The following is a 12,964-nucleotide window of genomic DNA, read 5'->3' as shown; positions in this document are numbered from 1 at the left end:
CCTTTGGGGCTAGTACGGATGTGTACTCTCCCACAGGGTACAACAAACTCAGTGGCACACATGACAAATGCTATGAATAGGGTACTCAGGGATTTTATACCACAATTGACTATGCCCTTCTTGGATGATGTTCCAATCAAAGGGTGTGCAGTGGATGAAAAGAATGAAGAGATGGATGCTCATGGATGCAGACAGTTTGTTGCAGACCATATTGTGGATTGTGAGAGGATTTTGACACGTCTAGAAGAGGTGTACTGGACAAAAGTCTGTCTTTGGAGTTGAAGAGGTTTTGATTGTTGGGCATATGTGTGGGCCTTATGGGCGAAGGCCATCACCAGCAAAAATAGATGGGATTGATAGAATGCAAGATGTATGCACAAGTGTATCAGAGGTGCGTAGATTCTTGGGTGCATGTGTGCTCTATTCGATATGGATTCCTCACTTTGCACATGTAGCCGATGTTCTTTATCAGCTTCTAAGGAAAGGTAAAAAATTTCATTGGGAAAGGAAGCATCAGAAAGCAATGAAGAAATTGAAGCAACTCTTAAAATCTACTTCTACATTGAGAAATGCTGACTATTCACATGGAAAGCCTATCATTATTACTGTTGATACAAGCCCAATCGGGATTGGATGGGCAATTTGGCAAGATGATGAGGAAGGGCAAAGATATGCAATTCGCTTTGGTGCTAAAGTATTGATTGAACGACAAAGAAGATATCCACAGGTTAAAAGAGAATTATGGGGAATTGTGACAGCCCTTAAATGTGGTAAGGATTATTTTATGGGTGCTCATGTAGTCATTGAGACCGATTGTTTGCCGGTATTGGGTATGATTACCAGTTGTGCTATTACGGACATTGCTATGCTCCGGTGGATTGCATACATCAAATCTTTGAACCCTGAATTTCAGCATATTGCAGGAAGAGATAACCTAGTGGCAGACATTTATCTCGAGCACGTTATGAGAATGAAGATGGGATGATGGATGAGGAGGAAGAAGATGACTTTCTTATGGCTGAAAATGATGTTGCAAGAGTGAATTTAGCAATGCAAGGTGTTGCTACAACATTAACGGAAGCTTGGACAACAAAGAGAAGACACTTTAGATGTTTTGTATCTTGTGTAGAAGTGTTTCTGGAAGACAAATATACAGGAGAATGACTGAGAATTGGTCAATACCTTAGTACATTAACAAAGAGAGATGAATGGTCAGATGAGGAGTTTAAGAAAATTAACAGGAAAGCGTATGTGTTTTTTTTAAAAGATGGATACTTATGGAAACATGCTAAAAAGAAACAGGGTATGCCATTGCGAGTTTTGGGTGACAGAGCTTCACAAGTAAAAGTAATGCAAGAATTTCATGAAAGCTTGTGGGCTAGTCATAGAGGTGTTTGGGATACTTTTATAAAGATCAAAGAAAGATATTGGTGGCAGGGTATGTATAAGGATATTGCTCACTTTGTGGATACATGTACGACATGTTAAATGTATTTATCTGTGAGACATCGGGATGGATTGCAACCCACATATCCATTGTCTCTTCATTTTAAGTGGGTGGTGGATTTGGTCACAATGCCTACAGGTCTTTGGCAAATGAGGTATCTTGTGCTTGCTTGTGAAGACTTGACTAATCAAGTGGAAGGAAAAGCTTTACGTACTAAGACAACCAATGCTGTGTGTACTTTTCTCTTAGAAGAGATCTTTTGTTGGTATGGCTGTGTGGGAAAAATTACAGCAGATAGGGGTGAGTTGGATGCGAATGAAGCTCATGATTTCTTTGCATGGTTGGGGATAAAGCTTGCTTTACCTTCAGCGTATAACCCTGAAGGAAATGGAAAAAGTGAAAGAGGTTATCCACCTATTGTGAAGGCATTGGCAAAAGCATGTGGAGAGAATGTAAAAGGGTGGCCACGATTGCTCCCTTATGCTTTGTGAGCTGACAGAACAACTCATAGTGCTGTTATAGGATATGTGCTTGCAAAATTGATGTATGGTAAAAAACCTATCATGCCGATAGAAGAGATGACAGTCACATGGAGTGTGTTACCTTGGGAGGAGGAGTTGAACCGAGAGGAGTTGTTGGCCTTACGCATTAGACAATTGGAAAGAAAGTCAGAAGACATAGAGGCAACAACTGCAAAGTTAAGGGCAGCAAGGATATAGAATAAGAAATGGTTTGACAAAAGACATAGATTGAGACCAAGAACCATACAAGATGGGGATTGAGTATTGGTTTATGATAGTAGTTTAGATAACCAGCATAGTGCCATGCGTAAAGTTTCCAAAAGATGGTTTGGACCCTATGTGGTAAGACAGGTGTTTGATAATGCTACTTATGCATTAAATGAGCTGGATGGGACAGCTATCAAACTTTTGGTAGCAGGGAAAATAATCAAATTATTCAAAAGGCGGGAATCTACTACCTATGAGTTGCCAGAATTGGAAGAAAATAGTGGTCATGATATAGGGGCTAGCCAGGAAGATATGGAAGATGAAGAAGTAACGGATATGGTTGCAGAGGATGAGGAGGATTCAGAATCCGGTGACAACTAGGATTTTGGCACATACCGGAGGATGTGCAAGTTCAGAGGGGGTGGATGTCGTGATGCTATGAGGACACAATGTGAAAAAGTATGGAATGCATCATCATCCGACTTCTTTATTGATCTAGAGAGTCAATGTGATCTGAGGCATTAGTACTAGTGTGAGTTGCATGGATTATCTGAAAATACTAGATTTTGGGATAATTTTAGCTTATTTTTGATATTATTTATTGTAAAAATTCGAAAAAGTTAGAAAAAAAGCTTCTAGATTAGGATGGCATGCAAAAAGCTAGTGGCTTTTTCAGCCAATTAGGGGATTTTCACAAGAAGGACAGATGGACGAAATCGCGCGCGTTGCGATTGCTGTAAACAGGCTGAAAATTGCAGACTGAACTGAAAGAAGAAGAACGAGTGATCAGGGAAATCCGTGACTAGGTGTGCTGGGGTTTTACCCTCCTTTCGGAGCCATCAGATCTGGGTTCCGAGCAGTAGAGAAGGAGTTGTAATTTTTATGCACGTTTTGCTCTACGAAGAAGCTCCAGGAGATCTAATACCTGGAAATTGCTTTTGAGTAGTGCGAAGATTTTAGGTTTTTTCAATACATATTGATTCAATTCATTGTGATTTGTCTTTGTAGTGTTTACCACCTGGGTATTCTCTATCTTCTCTTCCATCTTCTATCTCTACTTCCTTCTACTTTTGATCCCCGGTGGATTCGACCTTTCGACAAAAACCCCTTTGACACCATATAGTACGAACCAGTTCGTACTACGTACGAGTGCAACTATGGATCCAACCTTTCTTGGCTGCGTTTGCTGAAACCGGTCTATGACTCACATAAAGTGGTAGTTCCTTCAATTAACACCTGGTCTTTACACACACACATAAGCAGAGACCTTACTCCCTCGCTCAACACCAGATTGGCCCCTAATACTGGCGCTCCTCTTGGTATTTCTTTATTAATTAAAAGATGGAAAATTACAAAAATGATAATGTTCCAAAATACATAATCTGTGAACAGTTGGTTTTCATCTCTTCTGAGTAAATCCGAGCTGCATTAGAACAATACAGCATATCCAGATCACCATCCCTTTTAGGAAAGCATTTTCTGTGACCAAAACTCAATGATTCCTATGCAGAATTGCAGTCAGCAGATCTTTGAATTCACTGTTCTTTCTGTCCAACACACTGTTCTTACTGTCCAGCATGTGCAGAATTCACTGTTGTGACTAAAACTCAATGATTCGTGTGCAGAATTACAGTCTGCAGATCTCTGAATTCATTGTTCTTACTATCCACCATGTCCAGGGTTCACTGTTCTTACTGTCCAGCATGTGCAAAATTCACAAGAACAGTCCAGCATGTGTAGAATTCACTGTTCTTGCTGTTCAGCATGTGACTAAAACTCAATGATTCGTGTGCAAAATTAGTCTGCAGATCTCTGAATTTACTGTTCTTACTGTCCAGCATGTGCTGCATTTTCTGTGAACAATACTCAATGATTCATGTGCAGAATTTTAGAGAAAACACGGAAGTGTATCTTTGATGGAATCAGCCCATCATGCGAAGCATTTCCTTTGAGGATAGAGAGAGAGTTGATTAGAGGGAGCAAGCTCTATCTCCATACTTGAGTTAGAGACGTAGAAGTACTCTCCATGGCTGATTTTCTTGCAGCAATCTGCCCTTAGCTTCTCAAAACTTTATTCTCCCATCTGTCCCTTATGCCTATTACTTTTTTTTTAATGCTCTCTCTCTCGCTCTTTTGGGAATTTGTGCCATATGGTATATATATAACAATTTTCCCGTTTAAACCTTTTAGTCTAAAATTATCCATGATCGGTGCAAAATTTGACCTCGGCACAGACTAGAGAATTAATCCTCGTGCAAAAATGAAGATAATGACGCGAACAGATTCTGGGGTCCAAAAATAGTAACTCTCTAAATTTTAGGGATGGTGACCCTTGTATTCCTCAAGTTATTCTGAGCAACTTTTATCATTGTGACCACATCAAAAAGTGTAATGTGGCTCAATTACGGTGACTTTTATTCCATGAGCATTCTCACATGTGCATCTTTTGTCTTGGCCAGGCTCATTGTTTTGCACCATCTCCAGTGGCTAAGTACACAGTCCCAAACCATTGGCATTCTATTCTTCAGTGCCCATTCAATATGGAATCGGTCCTACGGCTCAGACAAACCATTAGTCCAATTTGTCCCAATGGGTTTCTTTTGGCCATGCAAAGATCCCGGCTTATTCCAAGAGAGCTCTGGGGGTAAGAAGCAACAACAACAAAAGAAAAGAAAAATAAAATATTTATATAAGTAAATAAGAAAAGCAATGTAAAAAGTATCACCACTTGGTGACATTTTCCCACAAAGATCCTCCTCATCAGTGAAGACAAAGACCGGTGGTGGGTTCGTCATCAACATTTGATTTCTCTATCATTTTTGTTGCGCATTGAGAGAGATCCTTTTTTTCCCTTCGATCCTCCCTTCTCCAGCTTGCCACACCGGTACCATGGCGTCTCCATTGACAGATTGTTGGCGTTTCTACTACGGTAAGAACGGGCATTCCACCGATGACTGTTGACATCGACCTTTGCTCCCCACCCCCCCGGAGTATATGCATCTTCCACCAGGCACTTCTTGTGCCACCTCTCCTTTCTGGGCCACAGAGATTGTTCTACATTGGCTATTAGAGTAACGCACTAAGTCCTTTCGAGCACACGGAGGCTCTAAGACCTTACAAGGTGATAAGCCCTCCTGGAGACCACCCCACTACGCGGAGGTTTCCCCTATCCACTTTCAGGTACAGTGGCTTCCACAGCCCACATCTTCTTCACAGTCCACTCTCTTGAGAGCCCGTGACTGTTTCCCACCCTTGGCTCATCTTGAGCCTCCTTCCCCACCCTCTTCCACTCAAGTTTGAGAGGCCACTTTTGGGTGCTTTTCGGCTTTTTCTTCCGAGCCCTAGATACTTTCTTCAGCACGAGCGGTGGCGCTTCCTTTGTCATTTGATGCTTCGTAGTCCGTGAGCCATGAGTGGTTGGATTCCTTTTCTCTCTTAGACTAGGATTCAAAGGGGGATTTTTTTTACTTCGCCCTTAGAGGGGGACTTCCAATTCTTCTTCAGCTTCAGAGGGGCCTCCTACTTCTACTCCTTCCGATTCAGAGGGACCTTGTGTGCCATGAATTTCTTCACATACCACCAACTTTCACTTTCGAGGAGTGGCTTTCCTTTGAGCAATCATTTCCTCTACTCATACCTAGGATCTAGAGGATCTACCTAGATCGGGGCCCTTGGGTCTTTAGTAGCAACTTGGTGGCTAGGCCTTCGTATTCCTTCCAGCATGGAGTCAAGGAGCTAGTGGCTTCTCTCCCGAGGTGAGTTTTAGGTTCTACTGCTCATCTAGTCTCCTGACTATCTTCAAAGGTCTCCTTTCAAGTGGTATTCTCAGATTACAAGGTGGATCTTCTTCGTCCCTTGGTCAACATGGAGCCACCTCCTGAGATTGAGTATGTGCATATCCTTATGCTTCTCGGCACCACACAAAGTCTGACATTCCTCCTATGGATTGCATGATTTCATCATCTTTGTACTAGGGTGCTTGGGCAAGTGAACAATTTCCCCACGAGGGACACTGTCCAAGTGACACTTGTTGCATGAGCATTCTTCAGCATGTAGCATTCCATCTTCACCTCACTCTTCTCTTCTTCCCCTTTTTGGGCCTAAAGAAAGTGCTAAACACAAAGGGTGCAACCATAAAGACAGAGACCAGCCTGAAAACACTGTCATCTAGCCCTACACAAGAGCAAAATTTCAAAACGCAGATGATAATTGCTAAAAGGCAGGTGGGGACAGCATTAAATGCAGTTGTCCTGCATGAAAACTGGTCCCCTCAGCCGGCAATCACAAAACAAAGATTGTTGTAGCCAAAATGCAGGCTCAGCAGGGCAGAAAATTGGCAGCTGGTGGTTGTCTAGGCTGAAGAACATTGGCAGCAGTTCAGGACAGGTCCAATCAACAGCAGACTGTAAAGCACAGGCCTGTAGCAGAAGAAATCAGCACCACAGGACTTAACATGGATGTCTGATACCATGCTAGAAGGGGGTGTGGCGATGGAAGTGTGTAAACCTGCTGCAATAGACTGTAATATATGAGAGAAGAAGAGAAAGATTGGACAAAGAACTCAGAAGAAAAGAGATGCTCGGGAAATGGAATCCATATACTGACTCTTGAGACATGAGACAATACAGAAACACCATGAGTCACTAGCTGTGTGGGAAATGGCAGTGGCTCCCTATCTCCAATGGAAGTTGCTGTAGAAGTATGTAGAGTGGTACTGGCTGGAGGAGGGAGTGCCAACCTCTAAATAGGCTACAAACATGAACATGTTGGCTGTAAATCTGGGGCTTGTAAAGTACAAGTGGGCCAGCATAAAATGTACTAGTTAGCCAGCCAAGAAGTACCTAAAATCTAGTGACCACATCATAGTGAAAAGAAATGTGCCCAGCTCACTGGGACATGCACAGACTCACACATGAGCTGACTGTATCCGCTAACAGTTGTGACTTTCAATGTGAGTCAAATAAGAATGTTCCGAGCTTTGGCATTGGTCCCATGTGTCAATCTTTTCCATCCATGCTGAGTAGAGTTTGTCCCAAGCACTTTTGCTGGGGGCAGTCCATTCGATTGGTTACCCAGTTGTGACCTGTTTTGTACTGCCCAGATCTGCTCCTTTCCAGTGCACAGCACATTGTCACTTTCAGCATTAGTTGGGCGGTTAGCTTTTTTTTTGTTCAGCTGTGACATGGCATTAGTGTGCCTAGTGTTTTAGTTGTTTTGGTCCAACCATATTTGAGGTCAGACCTGAACCTTGCCACATGCCTATTTAAGGCTCTCCTCTTTCTGCTGATCGTATCCAGTCTTCTCTCCAGCCAGTTGAGGCTATCTATCTCCTTTCTCCTCCTCATCAGCGTCCTCTTCTGCTGCTCCTGTCCAGCACCTAGTCACCTGTGCTTCCGGCATTTGTGCAGGGACTCTCATGGAATGCTTAACAAGAACTTGAGTTTTGCCTTTTGGGTCTGTATGAACTGGAATAAAGTGGCCAATAATGAAGAATTAGTTTGACCTAATGTAGCTTACCTTTGCACACCTCCATTGTATTACATTCAGTTCTGCTTGCAACTACATAAGCTGCTGAGATAATGACAATGCTGTTTGTAGTGGCCTTTTTTAGATGAGCACATTCCATGTGGAACAGATGGAAGTGTGCCTCTACGTATGTCCATTCTTTTGCGGTTCTGCTTTGTAGAGCCACGTCATCAGGATCATGGCTTATTCCCTGCTTTTTGTTATGGACATGAAACAGGTCAGGGATGGATGTTCATAGGCCTTAGAAATGTGCATGGTCTGTATAGTAGGTGCTTTTTTATGATGAGCAGCTCCAACCAGAGAAGACAACTGCAAAGGTGTTGAATGTCCACCACCAGTGACAGGTTGGAAGGATCAATAGTTATGATGGTCGAAATTAGAAATATTACATTTCTTGATCCATCTGTAGTCGGAGCTTATCAGCTTGATTTTTGTGATCTAAAATGGCTTATGCATGGTTTCTAGAGCACCCAAACATTGTTCTCCCAGGATCAGCTGCTATGACCCAGTAATAATAGTGATCAGTTGTGAAGAATGAGGCTTGTCATTACTGTGTAAAACAGTGTATCTCAGAGCCTCCATCCTGTTGATTTGGTAGATAGTGCTTTATTTCAAGTGTCTTTGTAGGTTATAATGTTGTACTTAAGTTTTGAGTTTGATAATAGACATGCATTGGCTTTACACTAAAGGAGTGCTCAAGTCATGGCTAAGTTTATTGACAGCTGCAGAGCTGGAAATTATGTTTGAAAGTGTGAGCTAGAATGTTTGAACGATGTGAATGAGCATGCCATCATTTTGGTGTCGATGTATGGAAAAGGATGCTGTAGTATTGACTTATAGATTTTGTGGATATGTGGAAAAGGATACTGTAGTGGTATGACTTACGAGTCTCTTCTCATCAGCTAAAATCTATTGGTCATCACATTTTGATATTTTGTCAACAGAAATTGGGATCGGTCTGACTGGCTTTGGTATACTTTTCACCATTCTTGGGGTGATCTTTTTCTTTGACAAAGGCCTCTTAGCCATGGGCAATGTGAGCCGCAACTTTGAACAAATATTACTACTTTCCTCGTCTTGCTTTGTCACATATGTATCTCAACACTTATCCTGGTCTAATGGTATGCCTGTCTGATACCTTGCTGCATTAAATGGCAAAAAATCAGATACTTTTTGTTTCAGGCCTGGCTCTCACAATAGGAGTCAAATCCACCACCTCATTTTTCCTGAAACGAAGCAATTACAAGGTATATTCTCAACTGATAACTCAGACATCAATATTTAATCCCTTCCACAATATCTTGGTAGGTAAATGTTGTTTTTGCATGCAGGGTTCTATTTCCTTCTTGGTAGGCTTTCTGCTGGTGATTGTTGGCTGGGCTTTTGTGGGAATGATCATTGAGGCTTATGGCTTTGTTGTGCTATTCAGGTATTCTCTTGTTTGATATCAAGTCATGGTAGAGGTACTTCAGGCAATGATGAGCAAGATGGTACAATTCTAAAAGATTTTTTCTATTTTTGATTTGGTCAATGCACGCCGGATGCTGAGTTAAGTGCAAGCACATAGAAGGCAACTTTTTGACTCTCTTTAAACTTAGCTTTGTAAGGCTACTCAGAACCTGACGATATATTGAGGTATGCTGAGTTGCTGAAAAGCGGGGTAGTCAGGTAAGATCCCTATGATGTCTCCAGTGTGTGGACTCAGTATGACACTGAATGTATACCAAAAAATCTTTGGATAAAGTAATGGGTTTCGTATTGCTCTATTACTCTCCCTTTGAGCAGTGGACCATTTATTTGTAGGCTTGCTTATCCTTGACTCTAGTCTAGAGCTCACCACCAGGTAGATTCGTACACCGTACAGATACTCAGACAGCCAGTTACCTAGAACCTTGTACATGCAGAAGTAAAGTTTAGCACCAGACGAATGATTTAGACCCACTCACAGAAGCTAAGAGTGTGGTGAGGCCGCCTCCTCAAGAGCAATAAGACTGGAAACATATCTCATTTTGGACAATGAAGGGAAAGGCTGATTGAAACTCTGAATTCCACCATTGGTCAGACTTCTTGATGTTGGTCTTCTATACATCTGAGCAGCAGGGAAGGTGACTAGAATGTGTTTCCCTTTATGGAAATGTTTGGTCATTTTGCAGCAGACAATGGTGGGGATCAAAGAGGATAATTGTTGGGATTAAATGGTACAATTTAGATTGATATTTCCAAGTCTTTTTGAGCTAGAATGGATGATCTGACTGTTTTTGGACAAGTTGATGTATGTAGCAGCAAATGTGCAGGTTGCAAAGGTGTAATGTGAACTTTGGAAACTCACAATTATCTGTATGTCAGCAGAATTAGTAGGGCTGTTATTGATGTTCATTTGTTATCCTTAAATGTGTCATGAAAGTTTCCTGCCTTGTTCTTTGCATTTTCTGTAATGTGCAGTTACTTTGGTATGTTTGGACTACTTTAAAGTTTGGACCTGGATCATACAGTTGTTCATGTTTATTATCTGGCCTACTGTCTCAGCATCTTAGAAACTTTTGGTGTCCTCTTATTTTGGCAGTGGTTTTATTCCTACAGTCCTTGTCTTCTTGTCGAGGATACCAGTGATTGGCTGGTTTTTCCAACAGCCTTTCTTTTTATCAGTAATCTCTCTTTCCCCCAACAAAACCACCCCCCACCCCCCTTGCAAAAAAAAAAAAAGAGAACAAAAGAAAAAAAGAGGAAAACCCCATTATAAAATTTTCCTCTCATTTTCCAATACATGGCAATAGTCATCTTCTAACAAGAGAAACATGTGTATTGCAGTTTTTTGACCGTTTTAGGCAGCGAAGAGTTCCTGTTTAGTTTATGGGACAAAGTGCAAGAACATTGTCTGTACCATACCAATTTCATGATTACCATAAGCCAAAGGTGAGCAGCTGGGATGAGTGGTAAATTGCTCACCAAGTTTCTGAGGCACTCCACGCATCCTCACGATTGCATCTTTGGAAGACTGTGTGGGTGATGTAACATGCTTAGGAATGTATATAAATGGGCCCCAAAAATGTTATTTTCAAGGCACAATTTTTCAATACATGATATTCTCAACGTGTATTTTTCAATGTGTTCTGTTAACATGTTGCAAAGTGGTATATAATGTTTACATGATGGGGAACTGTATAGTTCTAGAGAGTGCAAATCTTGAGTGACTTGCAAATTTGTTTTGTCAAAGTCTTAGCTGTGCAGATCCTTAACATTTGAAAATAACAGAATCCCACTTACTAGGGCCTTGTTTGCTCTATTTAGAAATGATTACAGACACACATGTTTGCATACACATGTGGACTCTCGCTCTCTCTACTCTTAGTAATACCTTTTGTGAGAACATTGTTCATCCTCTTTAAATTACATGGAGAGTAGACTTCATGACCAGATACAACAAATAAACACACAAGATTAAAAGCCATGGTCAAACATGTTCATATGAGAAATGTCTATTTCTTGAATGTGACAACTTGCTGTAGAAGAATTATTGCAGTGAGCATTGGAAGTATTAAGGACCATGGTTTATTTCTTTTTAAATTGGCCACCAAGTCTAGAATTTGATCCAACTGAAAAACCGAAAGCGTTTTGATGGTAGGGATGAAAATGTGTAGAAGAATGTCAATTTTTTGTTTTGAAAAGTTGACATTTTTAAGAAATCCTTTATAAGATGCTTTGGTGGCTAAGCATATTAGAATGTGCTTCCCAATGGTAAAGCTCCAAACATTCACGTCCAAAGTAAAAGGCTTTTTCTCAATGCCAGTTTGTTCTAGCATTTTAGTGGTTTGTCCAAATATCAAAGAATTACCATGCTTTGGTGGCTAAGCATATTAGAATTTGCTTCCCAATGGTAAAGCTCCAACCATTCACGTCCAAAGTAAAAGGCTTTTTCTCAATGCTAGTTTGTTCTTCTAGCATTTTAGTGGTTTGTCCAAATATCAAAGAATTACCATGCTTATTGTATAGGTGTAGGTAAAATATGTCCATAAGCCTTCACGGATGGCATTGCTTGTAGAGAAAAAATCAATGTTTTGGAGTAATTTGTAAGTCCGTTTCATGGAGGAGGGATTGGTTGGATAGTTGGATAGTTGGTAACAAGGTTCTTATTCTCCTCCAAATGGTTCTATGATACACTGACGTCCAGGTGTTCAATTAGTGTGGAAAGAGCAACACCTGCATTATCATTGACCATACAATATACATTTGACATCAAATTTCAATAAATTGCTAAGTGATCTTTGAAAATTGAACTTCCATGTATGCTTTTGCTGTACTTGGAATCATATGATGGTGGTAATGGGATGATGCTTTCTTTAATTCCTATAGCACTTCTTAAGGTTTTTTGGGTCCTTTTGTGGCTTTTGTTGAGTTTTTGTTAGGTGGTTTCATTATTGATCAAAATCCCATGCTTGAAGCTAAAGGCACAAGAATGAGAAGTGATGAACCATATTCTTTTATACATGTGTGTTTGTGGACGCATGGTTTGGTTGCTTGTATGCTCAAAGAAGTTAGGACCCATGCACATTATGTGAAGGAAGGTATCTCTACAAGTTAGTCAAATAGAAAAGCATCATAATTTTAATTTTGGAAGGTTTAGAATTATGCTAGCTCCATTAAAACTTTAGCTTGTGTGATGAGTTGCCCATCTTGGTGTTGAGAGTGAGTACTAGCACCAACTAATTACACTTCAAAATGTAGGCTTTTGAGAACCAATTTGTGAGGTTTTTCTATCACATCTACATTCTAACATAGGGTAAAAAGTGTAGATTCGCTCCTCACCCAGTATATTATAATATACTATATGTTTGATCATATATACATCAAATTCCATGTGCCCATAAAAGATAAACCCTTATAGATATGCATCACAAAGAGAGGTCAACAACAAACTAGACGTACTCTTATCAAATCATACCTCCAACCTTGTTTAAACCTCTATTCATTGGAAGCCTCTATTCCTTTCTCTCAATACGTCAATATCATCTCAATAGGGCAACACAATTAGAGACATTCGCTATTGTCATTACTTGTGTTCCACAAGTTCTATGATAGTTGTTACCCTTGCAACCTCTGGCCTTAAATTGTTATGGCATCTGGCCTTAAACTAGCACAAGTAACAATTTTATATTTCATATGAAAAGGATTGGAACATACAAATAATGAGTATGTTTTCCTAATTCTTTGGCTTTAATTATTTTTTAAATACACATTCCAAAACCTCTATCGATAGAGAAACGAT

The 12,964-nt window shown here is 40.6% G+C and overlaps 1 protein-coding gene across 1 annotated transcript in view; it reads left to right on the top strand.

The window, feature by feature from the left end:
• Positions 1-10,853, top strand: part of LOC148011384 (vesicle transport protein GOT1-like) — a 31,386-nt gene extending 20,533 nt beyond the window's left edge. The window contains exons 2-6 of the mRNA XM_087670806.1: positions 8,646-8,737; positions 8,868-8,948; positions 9,033-9,130; positions 10,265-10,346; positions 10,510-10,853. Coding sequence (XP_087526932.1) covers positions 8,646-8,737; positions 8,868-8,948; positions 9,033-9,130; positions 10,265-10,346; positions 10,510-10,548 — 392 coding nt within the window. The 3' untranslated portion in view covers positions 10,549-10,853. The remainder of the gene's footprint in view (positions 1-8,645; positions 8,738-8,867; positions 8,949-9,032; positions 9,131-10,264; positions 10,347-10,509) is intronic.
• Positions 10,854-12,964: the final 2,111 nt, after the last annotated feature.

Source organism: Lygodium microphyllum, chromosome 28 (genome assembly GCF_053477565.2).
Source record: "Lygodium microphyllum isolate KBCC chromosome 28, Lygodium_microphyllum_v1.1.10, whole genome shotgun sequence".
Taxonomy (NCBI): Eukaryota; Viridiplantae; Streptophyta; class Polypodiopsida; order Schizaeales; family Lygodiaceae; genus Lygodium; species Lygodium microphyllum.
Note: the sequence above shows the minus strand (reverse complement) of the source record. Positions and strands in the feature narration are given on the sequence as shown.